The sequence below is a fragment of the Anopheles merus genome, chromosome 3L, assembly GCF_017562075.2.
Source record: "Anopheles merus strain MAF chromosome 3L, AmerM5.1, whole genome shotgun sequence".
In the NCBI taxonomy this organism is placed as follows: domain Eukaryota; kingdom Metazoa; phylum Arthropoda; class Insecta; order Diptera; family Culicidae; genus Anopheles; species Anopheles merus.
Genome location: NC_054085.1, coordinates 7,509,188 through 7,535,324, shown reverse-complemented (window position 1 = coordinate 7,535,324; position 26,137 = coordinate 7,509,188). Strand labels below are relative to the sequence as shown.

At 40.3% G+C, this 26,137-nt stretch overlaps 1 protein-coding gene and 3 non-coding genes across 4 annotated transcripts; 1 reads left to right on the top strand and 3 right to left on the bottom strand.

Moving 5' to 3' along the window:
* Nucleotides 1–1,122: 1,122 nt before the first annotated feature.
* On the bottom strand, nt 1,123–1,194 carry Trnad-guc. The gene has a single exon. It is a non-coding gene; the product is annotated as a tRNA-Asp (tRNA).
* Nucleotides 1,195–2,526: 1,332 nt separating this feature from the next.
* On the bottom strand, nt 2,527–2,598 carry Trnad-guc. Its single transcript has one exon. It is a non-coding gene; the product is annotated as a tRNA-Asp (tRNA).
* A 4,886-nt stretch (nt 2,599–7,484) lies between these two features.
* Trnad-guc lies at nt 7,485–7,556 on the bottom strand. The gene has a single exon. It is a non-coding gene; the product is annotated as a tRNA-Asp (tRNA).
* A 10,603-nt stretch (nt 7,557–18,159) lies between these two features.
* LOC121599343 (trypsin-like) lies at nt 18,160–21,618 on the top strand. Its single transcript, XM_041927078.1, has 3 exons — nt 18,160–18,204; nt 20,464–20,799; nt 20,870–21,618. Exons 1-3 carry the CDS (start codon nt 18,188–18,190, stop codon nt 21,063–21,065), a joined length of 549 nt encoding a protein of 182 aa, XP_041783012.1. The 5' UTR covers nt 18,160–18,187; the 3' UTR covers nt 21,066–21,618.
* The last annotated feature ends 4,519 nt before the right edge of the window (nt 21,619–26,137 follow it).

Sequence of the window (26,137 nt, the reverse complement as noted above, 5' to 3'; positions counted from 1 at the left end):
TCAACCGGTTTTATAACAATTAAATCTTGTTGAAACAACTGAGAAACCAATATAAACTGTAAATGTCCAAAAACTAATCTTTTTGGCGTACCGTCCTGCGCCGTTGCGCTGTTCAGCAAAGCATCAGCAATTCAGTTGGTCGTTAAATGTTTATTTATAGTTTAACACTGTTCAAGGGCTGCTTCAGAGTGCCCAGGCAGAAGTAGAATAAGAAGAAACGTTAGAATGAAGTTTTGTATCCGTGTTATCCGGTTATCACGATCGTTTCAAGCATGGTGCCGCTGTGATGGAATCGCAAAAGCGTCCCGAGGCCTTGGGATGAACCATGAAGTCTCATGTGGCATTGTGACGATGATTGTGAGCCATATCGTTATTTTTTCAGTTTTTGTTATGTATGCTGCAAAGTTTACCGGCCACTGTTACATAAGAACTGTAACGCATTTTTAACGCAAAAGTGCTTGTAAGCAAACCAGTTTATCTAACAAGTGTAAACTAAGATTGATAGTTATTTCAAATTTACGTAGGCTTTGACTTAACTGTCAGTCTACGTTTTGGTTTTGATTGAAGGAGATGGCAGCGTAAATTTTCGTGGTTTTGAGTGTTTTGGTTTAAGTTTAACAGTGCATTTGAGTTGTTGTATGTGAAAAATATATTTTAAAATTCATAAACAACATTCCATTCAGGAAACATTCAATTCCATCAAAACATTTCGCTACCACATCAAGCAAATCAAGTAAGTTGATAGGACGGTTTACACCTCCTCGCAAAAACTAATAAAAAAAAATTTACTCGTGTGATATTTCTTTACACTTTGAGTGGTAAGTAACAATTGCTTTGCTTATTTTAAAACCGATCATTACATTATATCGCATCGTATCAAAAAAACTCACATGAGTATACATATGCTTTCGTTCCATTGCACTGGTATTGAATGGAGGAAAAACGATCGGAACTATTCCCAAATTGTCAATTAATGTGATTGTTATAAACCAAATAAAAACACTTTGCTGACTTACTTTCTTGTTCAATGTAATTGCTAATACTTACAAAAGTGTCTATTTTCATTATAGTTAAACGCTATAACTGTTCATGTTAATTGTACGGCAAAATATAAAACTTCTCCTCCCCGACGGGGAATCGAACCCCGGTCTCCCGCGTGACAGGCGGGGATACTGACCACTATACTATCGAGGATGTTAAATAATAATTGCGTAATTAGAGGACTGGTCAGCAGCATGTTTGGTAGAACATAAGTTTTATTTTACAAATAACGCCACTCTCAAAATTATTTTCGGAGCCCTGGATCTCAAAAGTCAATATCCACACAACTGAGATCTCAGCTATGATCTCAATTATCTTACTGTTACCGAACATTTTGAGAAGAAATGAAAATGACAGCTTGATATGTTATGCTTCGATTTTCCATAGATATTTTATCAGTAATATCAGCAACATGCCGTTAATTTGTTTTTCAATTGCTTGAGATGGTGAACATTCAATCCATCATGCAATCATAACTGAATATACCCGTCAACACATCGTGTTATATTACATCTTCTTGCTTCTCGGTGTGGAATAGGTTGATCCGTTCTGCTTCATTTGAGTGCAATTCTATCAAACTAGTTTTAAACAAATCTGATTCAAATCCCTTTAAAATAATTATATCATCGAGTAGTTTTTCTTTAAACGTTGAGCATTTATTTATAAAAAATAAGAATATTGAGAATTTAAATCAACCTTTTTTAGTTTGGGGAGCCCTAGTTGCTACATAAAACAGGTTGTTCATTAGATGCGCCATTAATGAGGACCGCGGAGAAACTGTACTTTTAATATCCTTGTGAGTAAAATTTCGTAACACTCATATAAAATATCAAGTTTAGCTTAAAAATCGTTATTCGATATGATTCTTACTTAATTTGTTTTGTTTTTGATAAATGTTAGTATTTAAAACCGGAATTTATTTTGACAATTTGGTACTTGATAGTTAGAATCGATAGTTCGATGATCAAGAAAATGCTAGTGCAAAATTATTTTATTCACACTCTAAATAAATGAATATTTTGGTAATAATAATCTTGGCCATTAATACGGTTCTATATTCCATTCCAAACATATGAAAAAAAAAAAACTATTTATCTAGAGCTCAATCGTTGCTACTCTTTGTTGCTTTTAAATTTGCAAGATTTATAGATCCTCTGTTGAATATGGAACCCTGATGTAATATAATGATATTTGTGAATAAATTATCGTAAATTATTATTAAATAGTCTCAACTTCCTATTATTTTTATCGCAAAATCATTTTTTTCTGTCAGAGATTCAATTAAACTTTCCAAGAATTAGATAAAAAATGAAGCTTTGTATAGAAGAAGACAAAACTACCACCAATTTTATAAGAATAGCATATTCTGTCAAATTTCAGTAATTCTAGATAAAGAAAGCAAAGAAACGAGTTTTGCTTGCTTTATTTTATTTACTCTCATCCGAAAGTGCACAACAAATTCTACATTTATAAAACAATAATTCTCTCCCCGACGGGGAATCGAACCCCGGTCTCCCGCGTGACAGGCGGGGATACTGACCACTATACTATCGAGGAAGTTGAAATCTTTGTGTTTAATTACAACATAGATTAACAGCATAGCAGCCGAGACTCTTACAGCTATCATGTCTATGATCGTGTCTAATCTATTTTTACCGGACAAATTGATTAAAAATGAATGTGACAAATTGAATTTCTTAATTTAAATTTTTAGTTGCTACAAACAGAAACTGTAGCTCTAAGTTTTGTTCTGTCTTGATATTCTTGATGTGATAGAATTTTTTTGTAATAGGCAATCATAAGACTATCGGACCAATAATTATAACACTAATACCTGTGCAACAACTGAAACAAATTCGATGCTCGATCAAAACGTTACTCCCGCTACCGACACTTATCATAATCCTCTCTCACATTCTGGAGGGAGTGCCGCGATGCCAACTACTACAACAGATACGCTCGCACAGCCCGTTACGATTTCCTCACCTGCCATGACCACTACAGACGCAGCTTTGTTTACAAACGAACCACATCTTGACCTTAATGAGCGAATGCTTGTTACCACCACACCTACTAGGTCACCTCCCGAATGCTTAGCCGCTCCTAAAAAACGATCGAAGCGAAACGCTAAACGGACTGATGAATCTGCTGACGCTGGCCCGTCGGATGAATAGCAATCTTGCACAGCATCCGGCGATGCACCTCGTTCAGCTCATCCCAGTCTCTCTATCTACTACCAAAATGTACGTGGTCTACGAACGAAAACTACAAATCTTCGCCTGGCGCTATCAGAATCAGAATATGATTTTATCATTCTTACCGAGACTTGGCTTACTCAGTCCATACCTTCTTCGCTCCTCACTGACGATCATTATCATATCTACAGGTGCGATAGGAATCTTTCCAACAGTGCCCTCTCACGCGGTGGGGGTGTTTTAATTGCAAGTTCCTCTTCAATACCGACATGTGAAATCGCATCGCCTAATACCATACTGGAACAACTTTGGATCAAAACATTGCTGCCAGGTGTCTCTGTTTACATCGGCGTTGTTTACATTCCGCCTAGTCATGCGAATGACCCCGCAGTGATGAACGCTTTACATGATAGTGTACGTGAAATTTCAAGCCGCATTAAAGAGAGCGATTTATTATACGTCTTCGGAGATTTCAATAAACCTGATATCAGATGGGAGCTGACTAATACATCAGAAGCCACCGATTGCTCTCCATGTTATTCTGTCATGCATTATGCACCTTTATGCAATTCCGTGGCTAATACCGATTTCGTTGATGGGTTGCATAGTACCGGATTATTTCAGTTGAGTGGTATTGCAAATCAATCTGGGCGTCAATTGGATCTGGTCTTCGCAAACCTTGCCGCAACCAATATTTTGTGCGACTCAATCACACCTCTGCACTCTGTGAATGGTACTTCGGCTCTAGAGAACTTCCTCCCATACGTAACACACTGTAGTATTCCACTTCTAAGTGAGGACTTTCATCATCCTTCATTGGATATGATGATTTATTATCCCGTACAACTATCCCACACCACCAACAGTCACACTCGCAGTACAGTCAATAGAAATTTCTTCAAAACGAATGTGGAACGTATGAATGCCCTTATTGTGTCGTTTGACCGTAATTTTGACTGCTCCAACTTTTCCACTATCGACGAAGCCACCGATTGCTTTAGCGTTTTTATGCGCTCAGCGATTAATTCCTGCGTTCCTGTTGCTCAACGAAAGCCTGGCCCCGATTGGTCTAATGCATCTTTAAGACGTTTGAAAAAAATAAAATCTAAAGCCTACGCGGATTACAGTAGAACGAGATCATAGGAGAATATTTTTCGATGCACTGAACAATTATCGTCGACATAATCGTGTGCTCTACCGCTCCTTCATTCGCCGTACTGAAAGGCAGCTATTTTCTAAGCCGACACGGTTCTGGAGCTTCTGGAACAAACGGCGCAATATAAGAAGTATCCCTCCGTCAATGAGCTACAATGGCCAAACTAGTATCGATACATCCGATATTTGCAACACTCTCGCCAATCGTTTCGCTGATGCATTCACCCTTCCTGTTCACAATCCTAACACACTAGCAGAGGCCACCCGCAATACTCCATCGGATGCTATCGATTTTATTATACCCACAATTGACGAAGCATTAATTGCGCGCACACTCAACGATATAAAACCATCTACATCATCTGGACCTGACAATATTCCCGCATACATATTGAAGCACTGCCGTCAATCACTCGCACCCATTCTTGCCAAAATATTTAATGATTCCCTTATGCGTGGCACGTATCCTGAGTCCTGGAAACACGCGCGAATGATTCCTATCCATAAAAAAGGCAGTCGACTTCATGCTAGTAATTATCGTGGCATTGTATCCCTATGCACTTGTGCAAAGGTGTTTGAGCTCATTCTATACAATCCGCTACTCACAGCAGTTCAAAACTATATGAGCCCTAGTCAGCATGGATTTCTCCCAAGGAGATCTTCCACCACAAATCTTGCTGAATTTGTTGGCTACTGCTTCGACAACATGGATCGTGGTACTCAAGTTGATGCAGTATATATCGACTTCAGGGCTGCGTTCGATAGTATTTCTCATGATATTCTACTTTCGAAGCTAAAAAAACTCGGTTTCCTCGACTGGCACATCACCTGGCTGCGTTCATATTTAACTGGTCGTTCGTACTACATAAGTATAGGATCTCATCGTTCTCACTCTTTCACCAGCTCCTCCGGTGTGCCTCAAGGGAGTAATTTGGGACCGCTACTCTTCCTCATCTATATTAATGATCTATCTTTCGTTTTACCGCCAGGCCAACACCTAATGTACGCCGACGATGTAAAAATATTCGCTCCAGTTAGAAACGACAGTGACTGTGTACGCCTTCAAACGATCCTTGAGAATCTGGATAGCTGGTGCAGCAGAAACGCTCTCCAAGTGTGTGCTGATAAATGCCAGTGTATATCATTCAGCAGAGCCCGTCACCCCATCACGTTTACATACACTATGCTCAACACGGCTTTGGCTCGCACGACATGTATCCGTGATCTGGGGGTGCTACTCGATCAGAAGATGTCATTTCGCCCTCACATCGATAGCGTTGTTGCGAAGGGAAATCAGCTACTTGGTTTAATTACGCGGACCTGTAGCGAGTTTACCGATCCCATGTGCGTCAAGTCGATCTTCTGTGCCATCGTAAGGTCGTGCCTGGAGTACTGCTGTCCGATCTGGTGCCCGTTTGGCGTTGGTGACATCAATCGCCTCGAAGCCATTCAACGGAGACTCACCAGGTACGCGGTTCGACTCCTTCCATGGCAATCCCACCACGCTCGGCCCACCTACCATCAGCGGTGTCTGCTTCTCGGACTTGAACCACTCTGCTCTCGACGTAAAAACGCCCAATGTCTTTTCATATTTCGGCTCCTTAACGGAGAGATCGATTCCCCGGCATTACTAGCCAGCATCAATTTGTTCGCTCCCCCCACATGTAATGTTTGCTTATAACTAGATGTTTATTTATATGCTCCTTAATTTAATTATAAGGTTGCCGATTAGACATGATGGTCCGTCGGTTTATATATATGAAATAAATAAATAAATAAATAAATAAGAAATTACGTTGGGCAACGACTATTTGATCTGCATAGCAAGATTTATTTACGGTAGCAGCATGTAAGGCGCATTTTCTTCATTTGTTTTTTTTTTCAAAAAGCAATAGTGCAACAAGTAGTAAATTAAGAATGACCAATTTTAATCGAAACATCGTAATATCTTACATTGTTCTAAAGATTCACATCTAAAGATTTGAACACTTGTTCAATTTTGCATAATATGAGTTAAAATTGGATTAAACTAAAATTTAACTAAACTTTCAATGACTAACTCTATTAGTTGAAACTAGTAATTTTAACGAAGTTGTAAAAGATGCTAACCGCGCGGCTACATGAGGTGAAATATACAGCGAAATGAACTATTTGACAGGCGAAATATCTGACGGATAAAGCATCACAGCAACCAGCTGATGTGCAATGTAAACAAATAACGTGCACAAAATCGTAATTAAATCCATTAAATAGCTTCAATATAGAGTACTTCGTTAATTTTCAGTCAACAGTTAATAATTTCTTCCAATTAGGGAATGTTCTGCTTGAGAAGATATTATTTTAAATAGAATTTCGAAAGCGGATGTTGTGTCTCCTCCAACCCTTTAGCTATACCTGTCAGATATTTCACCTGTCAAATAGTTCATTTCGCTGTATATTTCACCTCATGTAGCCGCGCGGTAATGTTCACGAATTATCGTGTAAATTGATTATATGATACATTAAAAATTAAAATTGGAATATTTTTGAATGATTTTTACTATTCGGCCGAATGGGAATTTATTTTACATCTGACAATTGATGTGTCAAATCCGTAAAACTTGCTCAATCAACTGTCAAATTAGGAAAAACACGTATCTACTAATCCGCATCTATGAGGTATCGTGTATCTCGGGGTCTGCCTGTGTGTTAAATTAAACTCGATTTTCACGGTTTGTGCAAAAAATTCCGATATTTCTGGCTTTTAAGAGGACATTTTTTTTATAAAAAGACAATTTATGCTGCAGTGGACAATTCTTGAAACAAATTGTACTGATTTGACATTTGATGTGTATTAAATTAAGAAATCCGTGTATCTCCGAATCCGCATCAGTCGAAAACCGTGTAATTCGTAAAAATACTGTATAGCATTCTTCTGCCAGATACCACTTATTCTTGATTCAGCAAAGAAATCAACAATTGAAACGTGAAATTTATATAAATATAGATTACATATAAATAATATCCGATAAAGCATAATTTAATCAATAGTTAAATTAGAAGAATAACGATTAAATTAAATCATAATTTAAAAAAAGAAACAAAACAAATTCTCTCCCCGACGGGGAATCGAACCCCGATCTCCCGCGTGACAGGCGGGGATACTGACCACTATACTATCGAGGATGTTATTCAAATTAAGTACAAGTAACTTCAGCCAGAGCCAGTGGCGGATTAAGCGTATCGGGGGCCCCAGGGCGGAAAGACGAGTTGAGGTCCCTAATAAATGGTAAATATTGTTGGGCCGGGGGGGGGGGGGGGGTGTGTGATAGCGGCTCTAAACTTGCTGTTGGGAGATTTAACAGTAAACTTGTAAATGCCGTCGGGGGCCCCTTCGATCATCAGTCACAGGCTCTAAAATTTTTGCTGGTGGGGGGGGGGGGGGGGGGCGCAAATGATTCGCCAGCATCGGGGGCCCAACGACTATTCTTCCGGGGGCCCTAGTCGCTAATACTCTGTCCATACGGCATACTATAGAATGGCGATCTACGGGGCTTCAGGCGACCGCCTAGTCCGCCTACCGTTAGATCCGCCACTGGGCAGAGCAGAATATTTATAAGTGTATTTATTACCATTATTTCGTTTACACTTAGCACGAATTGGACACGATTGCATTAATTATCTTTGCAACATTTCTGTGATTAAAGATAACAAATATTTGCTGACATAAAGGTATTACCCGTTATACGCTATACGCGATGATATACACCAGGTGAGTTAAACTCATTTGTTTTGCCGGCCACTTGCTAGTCCAAAAAACCATTCAGGGCTGCAATATCTACGCCTGGATTACTGTATTATCCATAAATTCTCAACGTCGAAGGCCGCATACAAACCCCTTAGGGCCTTATACCTGATATAAACGATTTCGCAACACGCAATTTTTAAATTTGACACTTCTTTGAGCAAATTGTACTAATTTGACATATCAGTTTTCAAATGTAAAATAATTTCCCTTTTGGTCGAATAAAAAAAAAAAAACAATTGAAAAGGTACATAATTGTAATCTTCAGGGTTGGTTCGACACTGTGGGTAAGTTCGACCCCTTATCGTTTTTGTATTTATAGAACTTTTGAAAAAAAAAATTAGTGCACATGATTTATGTCAACTGTTTCGAATATTTGAGTCACATTTCACTGATCAGAAACCTGTCAATTGTCAAAAAACAACAAAATAAATATATTGACAACCGATGTAATTTTTTACTGCTGGGACTTAAGGAATTGTGGCGTTAATTCAATAAAATTATAGTTTCCGTGTTAATAGTATTGTTTTTATTATTGTTATTATTATTATTTATTTAATCTTCAACGGGCCGTATGGCCTAATTAAGATGTAACAGTTCAATTGAGAAAAAAAAATACATAGCAAAAATAAGATTTACATCGCAATTCACTGCGGCCACGGCAAAAGCCGGAGACGTTCCTTGAAGCACTGAGTTGAGATGTCGAAGTCGAAGCAATCCGAGACAGTGTTGAAGACAGCCGACATGCGGAACATAGGGTCAGACCGACCAGCACTGGAACGGGGTTGAGCGAGCCGTAGAGTTTCTCTAGACCTAAGTGTTCGGGATAGTGCATAGATATCGACTCGATGCAACAAAGGCGATGGGTCGATAGAGCCATTTAGCAATCCAGCGATGAAAGAGCACTGTGCATTGCGTCTTCTAACCGAAAGAGGTTCAAGGCCTAGAAGACGGCACCGCGCAGCATACGGAGGAAGATTATTGCGATCCTGCCAGGGAAGTAGGCGTAGGGCATATCTCGTGAGCTTACGTTGAATCGCCTCGAGTCGAGCAATTGAAGAACAGACTACGCACGAATATTCCAGAACCGAACGAACGATGCAGTTGTACACAGCTTTGATGCACATGGGGTTGCGGAATTCATTAGTTGTCCGGATAACCACGCCAAGTAATTGATTTCCTCTGGCTACAACGTCATCGATATGCTGTTTAAAGTTCAAACTAGAGTCAAGCAGAACGCCCAGGTCTTTGGCATGATTCTGTCGATTAACTGCAGAGCCGTCCATGAAGTAGGTCCCAGTCACTGGGCTCCTGCATCGACTAAAAGACACACAGTAGCAATTTCTCGATGCAGATAGTCAGTCCATTATGCTTGCACCACGAACAGAAAATTTCGATGCAGTCTTGCAGGAATGTACAATCACCTGTGTTGTGAATAGGCGCAAAAATTTTTGCGTCGTCGGCAAACAGACTGATACTGTCGGGAGGTAAAGCCAGGGTAACATCGTTGATAAACAATATGAAGAGAAGCGGGCCAATATTGCTTCCTTGTGGCACACCCGAGCTGCTGACTATTTCTTTGGACATGTGCTTAACAATTTTCGCGATGTATGTGCGATTAATTAGGTAAGTCTTTTTTATAAACATTTTTGATTAGTTCTGTATCAAAGTGCCAAATTTTTATATGTAACTATATAGTATAAAATATCACTAAAACTTGTGTGGCAATGGGAGTAAAATCGACACCACACTCGATAGTAGTGTAATGCTTATTTGTAGCATGTTAACTTTTTTTATATCGTAATTTGAAAGTGCTTATATGTTCTACAGATATCCCGTAACTATGTACTGCAAAAGTAATTATCAAGCTGAGCAAACACGCAATCAAAACTACCTTAGAAGCTTTAAAACTCGTGATGTCAACAAACTAAGGAGGTTATAATTATGGAATTTAGCTATTATTCTCTCATAGAAAGTTTGCCAGCCGGTCTCATGGTACAGTCGTCAACTCGTACGACTTAACAACATGCCCGTCATCGGTTCAAGCCCCAAATAGACCGTGCCGCCATACGTAGGACTGACTATCCTGCTATGGGGGGAAATCAATTAGTCACTGAAAGCCAACCCCACAAGTGTGTTGGCAGGCCTTGACCGGCATCGGTTGTTGAGCCAAAGAAGAAGAAGAAAGTTTGCCAAACTCTGACTCATAACATGTACTTAATTTGTGGCTTAGGCTTATGAAAATTAATATTAATATGGATTTGACCGTATGCTTACGTTAGGCCGGGCTTAACTGAAGAAAAAAATAGTCGCTGTTATGGAATCACATTGACTTTTAGCTTTCGAGTTGGCAGAGAAAAATAAAATTGAACACCTTTCAATTTTATAAAAAAAAAAAAAAAGATTACTGGAAGATACTGGCTGTCAGGTTATTTTTTAAAGGAATCTTATCTTATCATTCATTCCGTAAACCAAATGATATTGCCGCAGCTTCTACTATATGGAGTCTGGTCCAATGCTATTTGTAATGAAATTTTTGTTTTTGCTTGTAACTTCATTTTCTTTCCCATATTTCAATAACGTTTTGTGTTAATTTTTCATAAAATTGGTACGAAATACTTTGTTGAACTTCAATTAAAAACAACTGGCCTGAGTTTATAATTTTAAAAGTTATAACTAAAGTGTTTAATATGTGTTTAATATGTTTATTGATTAATCCATCGGGATCTTGAAGATCCTACATGAATGTACTTAAATTAGTGCTTATAGACTATGTAAGGTACATAAATCGATAGGGGAGAACTGGTGCACAAGCATAATGAATCAAACACATAATGAATCAAAAAAGCTTTTTCGTTGTCTACTAGTAAGTTTACATTGGCAAAAGTATTGCAATCAGGGGAAACCCTTAAGGTGTCGAAACTACCCAAAGTTCCTATACTGATGTTTTCGTTCCAATGGCCAGATATCCTTTTATATACTATGACTATAAAAGCTGGTCAGTAAATGACATATTACGGCACAGTTCGTGGCTTCGTACAGTAGTGGTTGCCTTGACATATTAACAAAAGCGAATCGAAAGTTGTTTTTCTGACAAATGTGCTGCAAAATACATGTTGTTTTTTTCAAATGGGACGTAATTTTACCGCATTTTTACGATCAGAGCATCAAACTCATTACGAATAACTACTGAAAGCTTCTGTAAACTGTAGTAAAGACATAGAGGGAAATACACCACATTTGATCTCGTAACTTCCCAGAACTGAAATCTTTTGTCTATTGTGTTTTTGCCAAAATTGTTGGAGGTATTAATAGTTCAGCAACAATAACGCGCAATATTTACAATTCCGACGCCCCAAGGGACTTAAGGGTGGAGACTTCGGAAACCTTTTATTAAGTGTTTTAGTCAGTTATTTCTTCTAGACCATTTTGAAACAGCTCTTTTGTACGTTTGTTGCACTCTTGTACGATATACGTTTAAATATCCTACCTAAAATGTAATGTAGTAAATTCGGAGATAGTTACAGTCGCCATGTGATAATGAGATGATCATACAACCTGTACGATCGAGTACCATCGCGGTAGGTCAGCGTTTCGCTGCCATGTATCAAGGTAGAATAACACTTTGTTCGAAACGGACTTTTCGACACTAGCTCGTCCAGGCCAGGGGTCTCCAAATACGGCCCGCGGGCCGCATGCGGCCATCGAGAGCCTAATATACAGCCCGTAGCAACTTTGTGAAGGTTAAAATAAATAGTAAATTATTGTGACTATTTTTAAAGAAATGCAATTGTTGCTTCTTAGAGACGTATACCAAGTTCAAATAATAGAAAGCTATAGGAGTTTTCTATATTATGCTAGTATTTTCTTATAAAGACGAAATTGAAAGGTTTGCATTAGATACAGGCAACGGAAAATTGGCCCTCAATACCATTTGGTTTACCATCCATTTGGTTTACCACCAACCAACCATCAGTTGGTTTTATTTATTCTCAAAAGATGTTGTGGGTTTCGTACATTTGTTTTTGTCCCAATTAAAGATTCTTGATATGAGGTGCAATTTATACACTGTATCATAGTGAAGTATCTGTCATTTTGTGCCTATGCTGCGTTTTTAGTGATTTTAAGAAGGTTCTAGAAAGTTTAAACTGTTCTAGCCTAAGAACGTCGGTCGATCTTTCCCGTTCTCTGTTTGTCTACTTTGCTGCAGTAACGCTTGAATTGCGTGTTTCGGTTGTTTTCGATAAGTGTGTCTCAATTGTTTTTATATGAACGGTATGGTATGAAACGGTGTTGCTATGGTGGGGATTGATTTGCTGATCTCACTATATATAAAATCGAAAATCGCCACAATGACGTCAGAGCAAACGTTCAGCGAGGAGAGAGAGAGGGTGCTGAGAGCAGAGCTCGCTTAGCAACGCGCGTTGCTAAGTTGCGTTGCGTGTGAAGATATCATCCACCACGTATTTTTATTCTTCCTATCTCTCTCTCTTCTTTATCCCTCAACCAGTGTGTGTGAACATGAAAGAGTAATGAAAAAGGTTACTTAGATTTTCGGCTTGCCGATTGTGAGAAATGTGAAGCATCTTTACGGTGGAATATTTTTTTTGATAATCCTATCTATTATATATAAATTAATAAAATATGGTACTTAAACATGATTTGTATTATTTTTTAATAAAAATATCACATATCACAAAATTTGAAAATCCATCCATCATGGCTACCAAATTTAACCTAACAACCCAACTGTACTCTATCTAGCCACCTTGGTATTATACCTTTGACTGGGATCAAAGGATGCTGTATGTTAACAGTTAGCTTCTTGAGCACATTACATAACATTTGATTAGTATTACAAAAAGCTGTAGATCTCTCCGAGGTTCGGAAAAGATTTCATTGCATTGCATTGCTTAAGTGGAACAATTAGTGCTGTGCAAGAGAAGCGGCCGTTGCAAGTAAGATTCTTAGTGCCTGTGGTGTTTTTTAGAGTTATCTATTATGTGTTGGCTATGTGTGTGTGTAATGTGTGCCCATGTTTGATCTTTTCAATGTTTTTGGTAAAACAGTTAAAAACAAAAAATTGCTCTCATCATGAACGGAGTCGGAGGTACATCAGGCGCTAGGCAGGAAGAAGCGATTGAAGCAGAAATTCGGGCGAGATATCCCGCTCCCCAGTTCGAAACGACGGGTGAGCGCAGGAAGCGCTTTGCACGAATTAACAGTGCGCTTTACCGGCATCGCAAACGAGTACGGGAATCTACCTTGGAGGATGTATCAGAGCCGAGGACGGGCTCCATAACCACATCTACTGCTGCTCTACAACAAGGACAGAACACAATCAATGTCGGCTCTGACTTGGACGTATCGTTGGATGGTGAGTTTGCCACCCCTCCAAACGAAACACCTGCAGCGAAAAAACGACGACTTGCACGTAAGCTGGAAGCTTTTTATCGTCGTAATCTACAATTGCAAACAGTTGTACAACCGGAGACTTTGCTTCCTGAACCATCAGCTGCGCCATCGTTGCCGCAGCAGCCTTCTATGCTGCATTATAATCCGGATGATTTGCGACTACGTCGGGAGACCGAAGCAGCACGGCAGCGTCGGCTCATTGCGCGACATGGTAGCAGCACACTGCGTGTTGGATTGGGTTACCATGAGCACTACAACCACCCAGAACGCCATCCGCTGGGTTCACAACGGATCTGTGCATATTGTAGTGCGCCTAAGTGGCCTGGTGAAGCACCTACGGTATGCTGCAACAGTGGCCAGGTGATATTGTCACCGTTCGACCGACCTCCATCAGAGTTGATTCAATTATTTAACAATACCACCTTTATTAAGGACATCCGTAAGTACAATAACGCGTTTGCTTTCACGTCGATGGGCGCCTCGGCCAGAGCTAATGACCCCGTACGACAAGACGAGACTGTTGCTACTGGTGGGGTATATAATTACCGTATACAGGGAACACTATGTCACCGCATTGGTTCCCTGACAAATCTTCCTGGAAGTGCGCCTTCATTTGCTCAGTTATACTTTTATGACTCCAGTGATGCTAACCAGTACAACGTAATGCTGGAGACAAGGATGTCCTTCTGTTCGGGTTTGGATCGGTCCATCATGTCGATCCTACAACGTGTAGTCACAGAACACAACTCTTTGGCGGGGGTATTTAAGCACGCGTACGAGTGAATGTCAGCAGGTTCATGCCAAAACATTCAAATCCGTCTGCACTCTCGGATCGAAGGTATTGATCAACGTCGGTACAACCGGCCGTCGGTGGCAGAGGTAGGACAGGTCCATGGCAGAGGCGACAGGTACATGCGAGCACAGTACTAGGATGCGATGGCCATCGTTCGAGCTCTTGGAAAACCAGATCTTTTCATAACCATCACGTGCAATCCCAAGTGGCCTGAGATCACGGAAAATCTCCTACCAGGTCAACATGCGTACGATCGCCCCGATCTCACGGCTCGAGTTTTCCATGAAAAGAAAAACGCAATACTGGACGATCTACACAAAGGTGCACTTGGCGTGGAGGTCGCAAATGTGTACGTAATAGAATTTCAGAAGCGTGGATTGCCACATGCGCATCTATTACTTATTCTCGGGGACGACGACAAGCCTCAGACGCCGGATGATTATGATAAATTCGTTTCTGCCGAAATCCCGGACCCGACCAACGAACAACTTTACCACACCGTAACTCAGTGCATGATGCACGGCCCGTGTGGAAGTCACAATCGGCAATCTCCGTGTATGAAGGACGGGGTTTGTTCGAAACGTTACCCGAAACCCTTCTGCGACCAGACGCATGCCAGCGATAACGGCTACCCAGAATACCGTCGTCGGAACAACGGACGTACCGTAACGGTGAAAGGGGTACAGCTAGACAACCGACATGTTGTTCCCTACAACCCGTGTCTATCCCACAAATATGATTGTCATATTAACGTACAGATATGTACATCTATTACAGGAGTCAAGTATCTTTATAAATACCTTTTCAAGGGACATGATCGAGCAGCGATATTACTAGGACAATCGGTGAATGAAATCAAAATGTATGAGGACGCGCGTTACATTTCGGCTTCCGAAGCATGCTGGAGAATAATGCGTTTCGAAGTGCAGGCGAAATCACATGTCGTAGTCACCCTTCCGATCCATCTGATGAATCAGCAAAGTGTCCTTTCCAGGCCAGAGGAATCGCTTGAAACGGTGTTGGAACGGGGTAAAAATGCCATGCTGACTTGCTTTTTCGAGCTTGCAACGCATGACGATTTTGCTAAGAATCTCCTATATCACGAAATTCCAACGCATTATCGCTTTACCAAACCTACAGCAGCTCAGCGACAGCAGTGGCACGGCACAGGCAATCAGTGGATTAGACGCAGCCGTAACGAAAAAATGATCATCGGCTGAATAGTATATGTTCCCATGACGGATATGGAGCGATATTGCTTACGGCTGTTTTTATGCTACCGCAAAGGACCCAAGTCTTTTTTGGATTTACGCACTGTCCGTGGAACAGTGTGCTCCACTTACCAACAAGCCGCGGTCATGGAGGGTCTGCTGCAGGACGACACTGTGTGGGATAGGACTCTTAGAGAAGCTGCATCGTTGCAACTGCCTCGATCGCTAAGGTATTGCTTCGTCACAATACTAACGTGTGGACAACCACAGAATCCACCACTTCTATGGGACACTTTTGCTGAGCATTTCACAGAAGACTTTCGTCGTGAAAATCGAGACCGGTACACGGCGGATGAAGCGAATGACCATAACCGACTACTGCGTGACATCGAGCCTTTTTGTGCCCTCAGCGAAATTGATCACTTCCTTCGACGTGCCACACCGCCAAAGGATCTGACGTGCTATCCGAATATGCCGCAGCTCGCCGACTATGCTCACGTTCAAGAGTACCTAATCAATGACGGTACGAACTCATTGATCGCCGCTGAACGAAACTACTCTGCGAGCGTTCTCGATAATACACTTGCTGCCGTGGATCTGCTGAATGAGGACCAACGTAGGGTATTTGACCAACTAAAAAATGCTTTGGACTCCACACACAATGATGATGAAAGACTATTTTTCCTTGACGGCTCAGGAGGTACCGGAAAATCGTACCTACTCGAGACGATTCTTGCATATACGCGACGTCAAGGTAAAATCGCACTAGCGACAGCGTCGAGCGGGATTGCTGCCTTGCTGCTTAGCGGTGGTAAAACCGTTCATTCGACCTTTAAGCTACCACTCGATCTGGACGATCGTTCTACATGTGCTATACCCGTACAGTCTAAACTAGCCGAGTTAATACGCGAGACTTCGCTTATCGTATGGGATGAAGCTTCCATGGCCAGTCGGTACGCGCTTGAAGCAGTCGATCGCACACTTCAAGATATCATCGGTGTTCGGCGGCCTTTTGGAGGTAAAGTTATGTTGCTCTCAGGTGATTTCCGTCAGATTCTTCCGATTGTACCTAAAGAAACGGAGACACAGATAATCGATCAGTGCATCAAGCATAGCGTACTTTGGCAGCATTTTATCAAGCAGCGGCTGACTATCAACATGCGAGTGCGATCGGCACCCGACGCAAGTCATGCCAGCGTTTTGCAAAACTTTGTTGACTTTTTGCTTCAAATTGGTGAGGGGCGTCATGCTACATTTTCCGGATTGGATCAATCACTGGCAAAGCTACCAATTGACATGATTTTGCCCCGCACCAACAAACTCGAAGATGATTTGCGCCACCAAGATGTATCCAGAACTCCATCGCTTCTATCGGGACCCAAAATTCTTCTCGGATCGATCCATACTATCGCCGTTGAACGCTGATGTTACTACCATTAATAATGTTGTATTGGACCGACTACCCGAGAGGCTCATGGAGTACCGTTCAGTTGACTCACTTGTGAATCTAGAGGAGCAGGAACATTTTCAACTGCCGCCAGAGTACCTTAACTCAATTAACTTGAGCGGCATACCTGTACACCGTCTGCGAGTAAAGAGATACGTCCCAGTTTTGCTGCTGCGCAACCTCAATACCGCGATGGGATTGTGCAATGGCACACGGTTGCAGATCATCGAAATGAAGGCGAATTGCATTCATGTCCGTATTCTTACAGGCAAGCGTCGTGGTGATGACGTGCTGCTTCCAAGAATCTATTGCGATAGTAACGACAAAGGCGCACTATTCCAGATCCGTCGAAGGCAATTTCCTGTCCAAACTTGCTACGCGATGACGATAAACAAGTCACAAGGACAATCGTTCAATCATGTGGGTTTGTATCTACCAAGGAATGTGTTTGCTCATGGTCAACTATATGTTGCATTGTTGCGCGTCACGTCTAGGGATAATATGAGCATACTGATTGGCAATCCTGAAAAACAAGATGATCAAGGAGTATCCACGAAAAACATCGTCTACAAGGAAGTTGTTGACGTTTCAACGTAATTCAACTGTTAGACGCACATAGTTCGACTGACTGTAATGAAATCATTGTCGAACTAGAGGTCTTGCTTCTAATTTTTTTTTGAGCAGTCTATGAATATTGCAATAAAAACATACTTGTTGTTTACCAACAGCGGTTCTAGTTTGACAGATGCGTTGTGGTGAAGTGAGAGAGAGGGACAGGTAGCACAGGCGAAACAAACACGGGCGAAATAGAGAGAGTAGGAATGGTTCATCCCGAAGGAGCTTCGCGTGCAACGGATGAACCTGCGCAAATTAAGTGGAATGACCGCAATCGGTTTTGCGTGAAGTTTTAAAACGGGCACGAAGACGAAAATCGACCTCTTTCTACCATCGCGCCAAGAGAAGAAAGTTCAGTGAATTTTTAATACAGTTTAATGAAATTAAGTGAATTAAGAAAACTGATGTTTCAACTTTAAATTCGCGAAAGAAAGAGCTTTGTTGCTGGACGCAACAATACTATATAGTATATGATTTTCAAAATGCAATCAGGATATATTACTAATCTTTAAAAGCAGAAAACGAATCCTTATGACAAATAATTCGAAGTAAGTACAACATCACATTCTTTAAAATACAAATCATTGAGTCGTAAAAGCAAAGGATTGTGGTTCCAAAACAAAAGGTAAAATGATGTATACTCTGTATATACTATGTATAGGTAATATATGTAAATCGTCTGTTCACTGTAAGCACATGAGTTGTTTTGCTACATCTCATACTTCCAGAGTTTACGGGCTAATCCGAGTTTGTGAGCACCTTGCAACTTGCGTGTACCCGGTAGGTTGCAATGGTGTGGTCTGGCTTTCCGAAGTGTATTACAATGTATCTACAGCTGAAAGTGTGGTTTATAATAACTTCTGTTTAGCAGATATGCTACAGTAAGTTTAATGTAGAACTTTACTTAACTTTACTTTACTGAAAACGACTGGGCCATAATTCTTAAAGATTTAAAATATTTAGAACCTACTAGATTTCAGCTAGAAAAAGATGTGCATTAAACATAATAAAATACTATTCTTATTCTTCTTACTTGAATTGGTTTGTTGATGTTTTCATAGAAGTCAGTCATGGATGTGTCAGGCATTTTAAGTCGAGAGAGGGAGTCGACATAAACACAAGATCAGTTCAAATGTTATTATTGAGGCTGCATAAAATATAGATGTAACAAACTTCTGAGGACGTATTTTTTCCCCAGCTGTTTCTAAAATCGCACACATTGTTGTTGTGTTCGAATCGCAGGCGAATATTGCGTTGGATAACAACTGTTCAGCTGAGTATACACAAGAAAATGTCTGAAACGTTTCAGTACAATTACAAACACATAATTAAAAACTGCTATACAAAAAAATCTGTCGTTTTGATTTGGACAATGAGATTATAGTCCCATTATAATTAAATGCAAAATTTATTATCTGTAAGCAGATGGGAAAACTAAGAAATACCAAAGAAATAAGAGTTAGGCTATATGGTCTAATCTTTGTTTGGAATCTTTGTTGGCGAATATTTTCCCTAATGCCGCAATAGACGAAATGAAAATAATAATATTTGTAAAAGTGCCTTCAAATCGGTAATACTACTTTTTACAATAGCTTTTATAATAGCTTATAATGATGTGTGTTGTTGCCCAGAGTAAGTCTAAAAAAAAGGTAAACGAATCTGGGGATCTGTATTCACGAAAGCCTGGACTAAAACTAATTTGCTAGATTCGGGTCTCGGTGCTGGTAGGTGTTCTTCCGACTGCCGGTCACGTTGACAACCACCTGATGTGATCATATTCATCCCGTCTGCATGGTGTCGTCTGCATGTTGGACGGTCCATCCCATCAATATGACACCGCACGTGTCGCAATCTTCGTCGGTTATCGTGGGAACCTGCTTCTACTGCGGTTTCCGTTGGAACAGGACTTCGCGACTCGCTTGCAACTGTGTGTTTGTCTAGCACGTGTACATATCTGTATATTAAAAACAGTCGTTACCGCTAAATTTTGACTTTAACTCACCTAGTTTTGTCTCGAAAGTATCAATGTTCAATCAACAAATTTTTATGGAGTAAAAATGCCTTGTATTTTTAGGAGTAAGCAAGGGCTTAAAAATTTTATTATTTTTTTCCCTTAAAAAATAATAAAATAGTTTATGTGATGTTTAATAACAATTGTCAAAAAAGTACTGAAATACCCTGTAAAAATATCATAATTCATACAAGAGTAAAAAATTGATGACTTGCAGACAAAAATAGATGCGTTAGAGTCAAAAATTGATGCCTTAAGTCCAAATTTGCTGGCAACGACTGTAATTGCTTTACATGAAGCGTTGATTTTTTTCCCATCAATTGTTTGCCAAAACCCATTGTGCAATGAATTACAACATAAGAGGACTGTCCTCTTGTGGTTAAAGCGCTAGAAAAATTAAAGCGTTTTACTATCATTAGTAAGTAACATGGAATCACTCTTAAACGTAAACTGTATCGTGGTGTTGGTGCTGTGCCTAAGCAATACGTTTGCCAGTGACACTAATATGGATAACCATAATAAGAAAGCTATCCAAAAAGTATCCACAAGCGCACAGCCGCATGTGACCAACAAATATTCCCATTCTGGACGAATTGTTAACGGAAAGGCTGCAGATATCACATCATTCCCGTACATAGTGGGTTTGCGCGTGAAAAACGTTTGTGTATGTGGAGCTAGTGTTATTACGTACTGGCACGCATTGACTGCTGCTCACTGTGTATACTTCAATCAGAATATTTCGAAGGTAGGAAGGCATCCTTACGTACCTGTCTTAATTTGATTCTGCTTCTCACAGTCTACCTCTACAGATCACGCTATACGGTGGTAGTGCGTCGCTGGGCAAAGGTGGCATCGTGTTTTACGCCAGCAAAATCGTAATTCATCCATTGTTTAACGTTGAAACAGCTGATTACGACGCAGCAATAATCCAGGTGAAAAACTCCTTCCAAGGATACAAAAACATTGCTCGCATACCTCTCCAAAACGCGGAAGTTCCTAGCAATACTTTATGCTGCGTGGTTGGATGGGGTTATAATGGAAAAACATATCCAGACAATCTGCAATATGCCGCCCTGCTAGCAATATCACAACGGCAATGCTCAGAAGCATGGTTTGGCTTAACTACACCCGAGTGAGTTGGAAATACGATTTTCAGTATTATTTAATTGTTGTTTTTCTACATACACCTGCTTTAATTTTAGAAATATTTGTGCTCAGCGAGGCAAAAACGGCGATTTATGTAATGGCGATAGCGGAGGTCCATTGGTCTGTAACGGAAAGCTAACAGGAGTAACTTCGTATGGTGGAGAAGGTTGCCGGAGTGAACTACCGTCTGTTTTCACTAAAATTACGGCTCCTGCTATTAGACTTTTTATTAAAACTTATGCAGGAATTTGAGATACATCTCCTCCTCCTATTCCTGCGTTACTTGCAGGACTTCTTGGACCGTTTCGCTTGAAAAGCAACGACTATTGAAGCGTGTGCAAACTGTTACACTGATGAGCTTAGAAGAGCAGAATCATTATCCTTTTTATCATTCCAGGTATGTTTCCCAATTTTATATTCAGATTTTCAAAAGTACAACAAAAGCAACAAGCCAGGGACGCATAATAATAGTAGTCTTTCGTCATCGAGTCAGTCGCCTGAAGTGAAACATGGATCTGGTAGGATAGGCCATTTAAACGGGATAAAGAGAGCAATATGATCCAATGTATTTCAAAACAATAATAGCAATGTTAGTATGTGGGTACATGAACGTAATAGTATTCTATAAAAATCAATAATAGCAATATTAGTATACGCGTACATGAAGGTAGATGTGTTCAATAAAACCTTACAACAAGGTCTCTGGACCATATTATGAAGCAAGATTTGGAAAACACCAAAAAATGTAACCGGTATCACGAACCTCAGAAGCAAATAAAATGGCCAAAAATGAAAAAAGTATGATTAGAATATTTGGTAGAAGCTGAGTTCGGGATAACAGGTTTATCTGTGCTTAATACGGTATTAAAATATTAAATAACGGGTTATAATATATTACGGTGTTGTATACCGCATATAAAATATTCTCCCTGACCACTCTCTGCGGATCTAACGGTAGGCGGACTAGGCGGCCGCCTGGGGCCCCGCCGATGTAGGGGCCCCGTAGATCGCAAGTCTATAGTATGCCCTATGGACAGAGTACTAGCGACAAGGGCCCCCGGAAGGATGGATGGGCCCGAGAATGGCGAATCATTTGCACCCCCCCTCAGCCCCCCGCCCCCGTCAGCAAAAAATTGATGATTGTGGGGGCATTTCAAGTTTAGTTTTCGATCCTCCCCCCAACCCCCCCCCCCCCCCTCTCGAACACCATTTACCATTTACAAGGGGGCCTCAACTCGTATTACCGCCTAGGGCCCCCGATACCCTTAATCCGCCACTACTCCCTGATCCTTCAGGATCGTCTTGTTCCGCACGTCGAAGAGATTGTCGGAAACTATCAAAGAGGATTCCGAAACGGAAAATCAACCACAGATTAGATCTTCACCATGCGCCAGATCTTGGAGAAGATGGCTGAATACAGAAACGGCACATACCATCTCTTCATAGACTTCAAAGCCGCATACGATAGCATAGCCAGGGTAAAACTGTACGACGCTATGAGCTCTTATGGAATCCCGGCCAAACTGATAAGGTTAGAATGACTATGACCAATGTCACTTGTCAGTTGAAGGTGGATGGAAAACTGTCAGGGCCTTTTGCTACCACCAAAGGTAGGCTAGGGGGAAGGGCTTGCCTGTCTCGTATTCCACTTGTCGCTAGAGCAAGCCATCCGGGACTCGAAAACCATCTTTTAAAAGTCAACCCAGATCCTGGCATACGCGAATGATATAGACATCATTGATCTGCGACTCTCCTATGTAGCAGAAACCTACCAAGAGATCGATCAGGCGGAGAAGAACCTTGGATTGCAGATAAACGAGGCAAAGACGAAACTGATGGTGGTAACATTAGCGTAAAGTAAAGTCTTTTTTGGCCATCCACAAGGACAGAGAAGGCGTGGTAGGGCTAAAATGAGGTGGCAAGATGGCGTGGAGGCGTACGCCCTTAAGGCCGGGATAACGGACTCACAAACGAAGGCGCGAAACCGGACCTGGCACTGTGTGACCTATTGCTGAAGACTTAAACTAAGAAACAGGAACGATGAAACAATATGAGAAAACACTCTTTAAGAAATAAAATATCAAATGGTTTGGTTTTTGCGTATGCTTGAAATGAAGCCCTGTAACCGGCCGTAGCTAGTGTTAGCAAAACGTTTCATCGCGTAACTCTAGACCTAAATTCTTAAACAATTTAAATTCTACAAACTGTTCCAATTAAACGAATGCTATGAGATTTTCTTATAATACTCTGAATTACTACAATAGGCTATTAAAAATAGAACTACAACAACCTATTAAGATTTTGTCCGACTCTTGCTCCAAAACATATGAAATGTAAAAGCGAATGTTGCATTGCGAAACAACTGTTCAGCTGTGTAAATATACGAACATTTCCGGAACGTACAACAACAAATACAAAATCTATGACGTCAATGCATAATGTCTGTCGGATTTTACGTTCACCATGGAACTCTGACTTACTAAAACTGGTTACATACACAATTAGACTATGGCTTACTAAAACTGGTTGAATCAAATAGGAGTATGCAGAATCCCAAGGATATTACATATAATTCAAACGAATGTTTGAACTAAGCAACAACTAACATTAAGATCATGAAGTTTCGTAGAAAAATGTTTTTCATCGAAGTACATGAGGGAGAGTCTGCATGCTTTTGATTATTTTTATAGTTTTTGCGAAACATTTGAGTGTCAGATATTTGTTATAAAATAAAAGGAATAGTTTATGTAAAAAACTAAATTAGCCATTTATTATCTTGAAAACACTTACACAGAAAGTGTATTTCGATCTGAATTGGATGGATGTAAGACCATAACTAAAGAGTATCCTCATCGATGTGTGATAAAAGGTACTCTGAAAACTGTTTCAAGGAACAGTCCAGGAAGTCACATGACCACACGATCGGTGAACATATGAACTATTCCTTTCCAGGAGTTTGGTGCTACTGTTTGTTATATGTTTATCTGTCTTTAAAAAATGTCATGAATGTTTGCCATATCTCACTGTGCGATGAGGTACAACACTTGTAAAAATGAGTGTCTGGGTTTGCGGCTGTTGCAAGCTGACACGCAAATAAATGCCAAAGAACGTAAGAAGATAATCCTGATGTATTTTAAATACCATGAGAGCTTCACCACAGTACCACAGTTGCTGTAGTATCAAGATGGTATCACTGGTAAAGGTCTTTTGTGCCGTGGTTTTGGTGTCGTGCCCAAGTCATGTGTTTGCTAGTGACATTAATATGGAAAACTATACTGAAGAAGCAATTCAAAAAGCGTTCACAACTTCACTACAGCTTGAAACCAGCAATTCTTCCTATTCAGGGCGCATTATTAATGGAAAGAATGCTAATATCGCATCATACCGTTACGTAGTATGTCTACTTGAGAACAAATCTTGTGAATGTGGAGCTAGTGTTATTACATACTATCACGCGTTGACTGCAGCTCACTGTGTGTACCCCAATCCGAAAATTTTTAGGTTTTTTTTATCTTATTGTTTTACTTTTAGGAACATTTGCACTAAGCAAGACACGGACGGAAATTTATGTAACGGCGATAGTGAAGGCCCATTGGTCTGTAAAGGCAAGCTAACAGGTGTCATTTCTTTTGGCGGAATACCCTGTGACAGTAGTCCACCTTCCGTTTTTGCTAAAGTTACAACTCCTGCCATTGGGTCATTTATTAAAACACATGCGGGAATTTAAAATGTATTAAAAAATAAATGCTGCACAGTGTTATTTGATTAAAGCATTTTCGTAAAATGACTAACATCTTGGTTGTAATCCGCCGAGTAGTCGTACCCAACTGAGCCTAACTCCGTACCCTAATCAAACTCGACTCTGCAATCTCGTGAAAATGTCTGGCGAGTCTGGATGAGTCTCGCTTGATCCGGAAAAAAGAAATAAATGTAATACTTATACCCATACGTTATTACGCAGGATAAGCATCGGTTCGGTTCCGGGATCGGAGGCTGGAATGCGATGGGACAGCTTTTTACGGAAGACTAATGGAACAGATTTTTTGCTTTTATTTTGGTTCATTTGGTGGGTAATTATTTTTTCCGTCAATCAGATCAGAGGTCAATCAGAGCAATGAATTTATCACGTAGTGCAAGCCAATTCAAACCGTATGCAATATTCGACGCAACACAATTTCAAAGGGGAATTGAAAATCGTTTCTGAATGTATACCAGAATCTAGACCAGATAAACGATCGAATAGGCTTGTCAGACAACCATAATGTTATGTATGTAATTCACCGCTTCAAGAAGGCTACTCGTGGTCCGTTGAATTTTAATCAATAAATATCAAATAAATAAAACCTGGAGCATAACTTCTTAAATTGAATTTATAACCAAAGTACAAGTGGAAGCAAATATAGAGAATATTGTTAAAAGAATATAGGCTCAAAGAAATTGTTGAGCTTCACGCACCAGCTAGATGGATACTCAACAGAAGAACACTCTGAAGTGACCGTTCTCGTAATGTTTCGAAACGCAAATAGTTTATTATTAACAATATTCAGTCTTATTCCATACTGCTTGTTACAGTATGTGTGCCTGACCGACATGCCTTGAGGTGGTGTTAGTGCGAAATTGTGGAAGAAAACATCCAAGTTTCTAGCCTAGAATTTTTGGTATCGGTTTTTCAGGATCTTAAACCAACTTGGCCATGGTAACATCGGTTAATTGCATTTAATGCGTCGGAACGCAGCTCTGGAATTCTGCGGAACACATTTCCGGAATTATGTCCATTCTAGGCTTGAATCTTGGTACGTACATAAACCAATTCTGGGCCAATTGCAACGACGGTTCATTCAGCCGTTAATTTAGGAATTGTAAGCGGCGTTTGTAATGTATCGTAGAATGCAGAATCTATATTATTAAAATTATCACATTCTTGAAATATCGCGCACTAACAGCTGACGTAGCTCCAGCTTACAGAAAAACAGTCTAGAACTTCTTTTTGAAAAATTACTCCGCGAAAAGTCCACAATCTCAGTATTTTTTGAGGGACTTGTTAATAGTTTAAGCCATTTTTCACCATGTCAAAATTCAACATTTGATATTTGTAATCCCATAGCATCTCTCATCTATTCCTGAACGATGTCGTATCAATGCATCATCCTTTTATTGCTTAAAGTTGTCCAAGTCGTGACAAGATATTTGATTTCGTGAAGCCCCTCATCAGCGTCGAGCTAGTAATAGCATAACGAATAGCTACTATTTTGCCTAGTGTGCCGTTTCTCGCATGTTTCCATACTTATCTAGTTGTTGGATGGTTTACATCTTTCAAATACCCT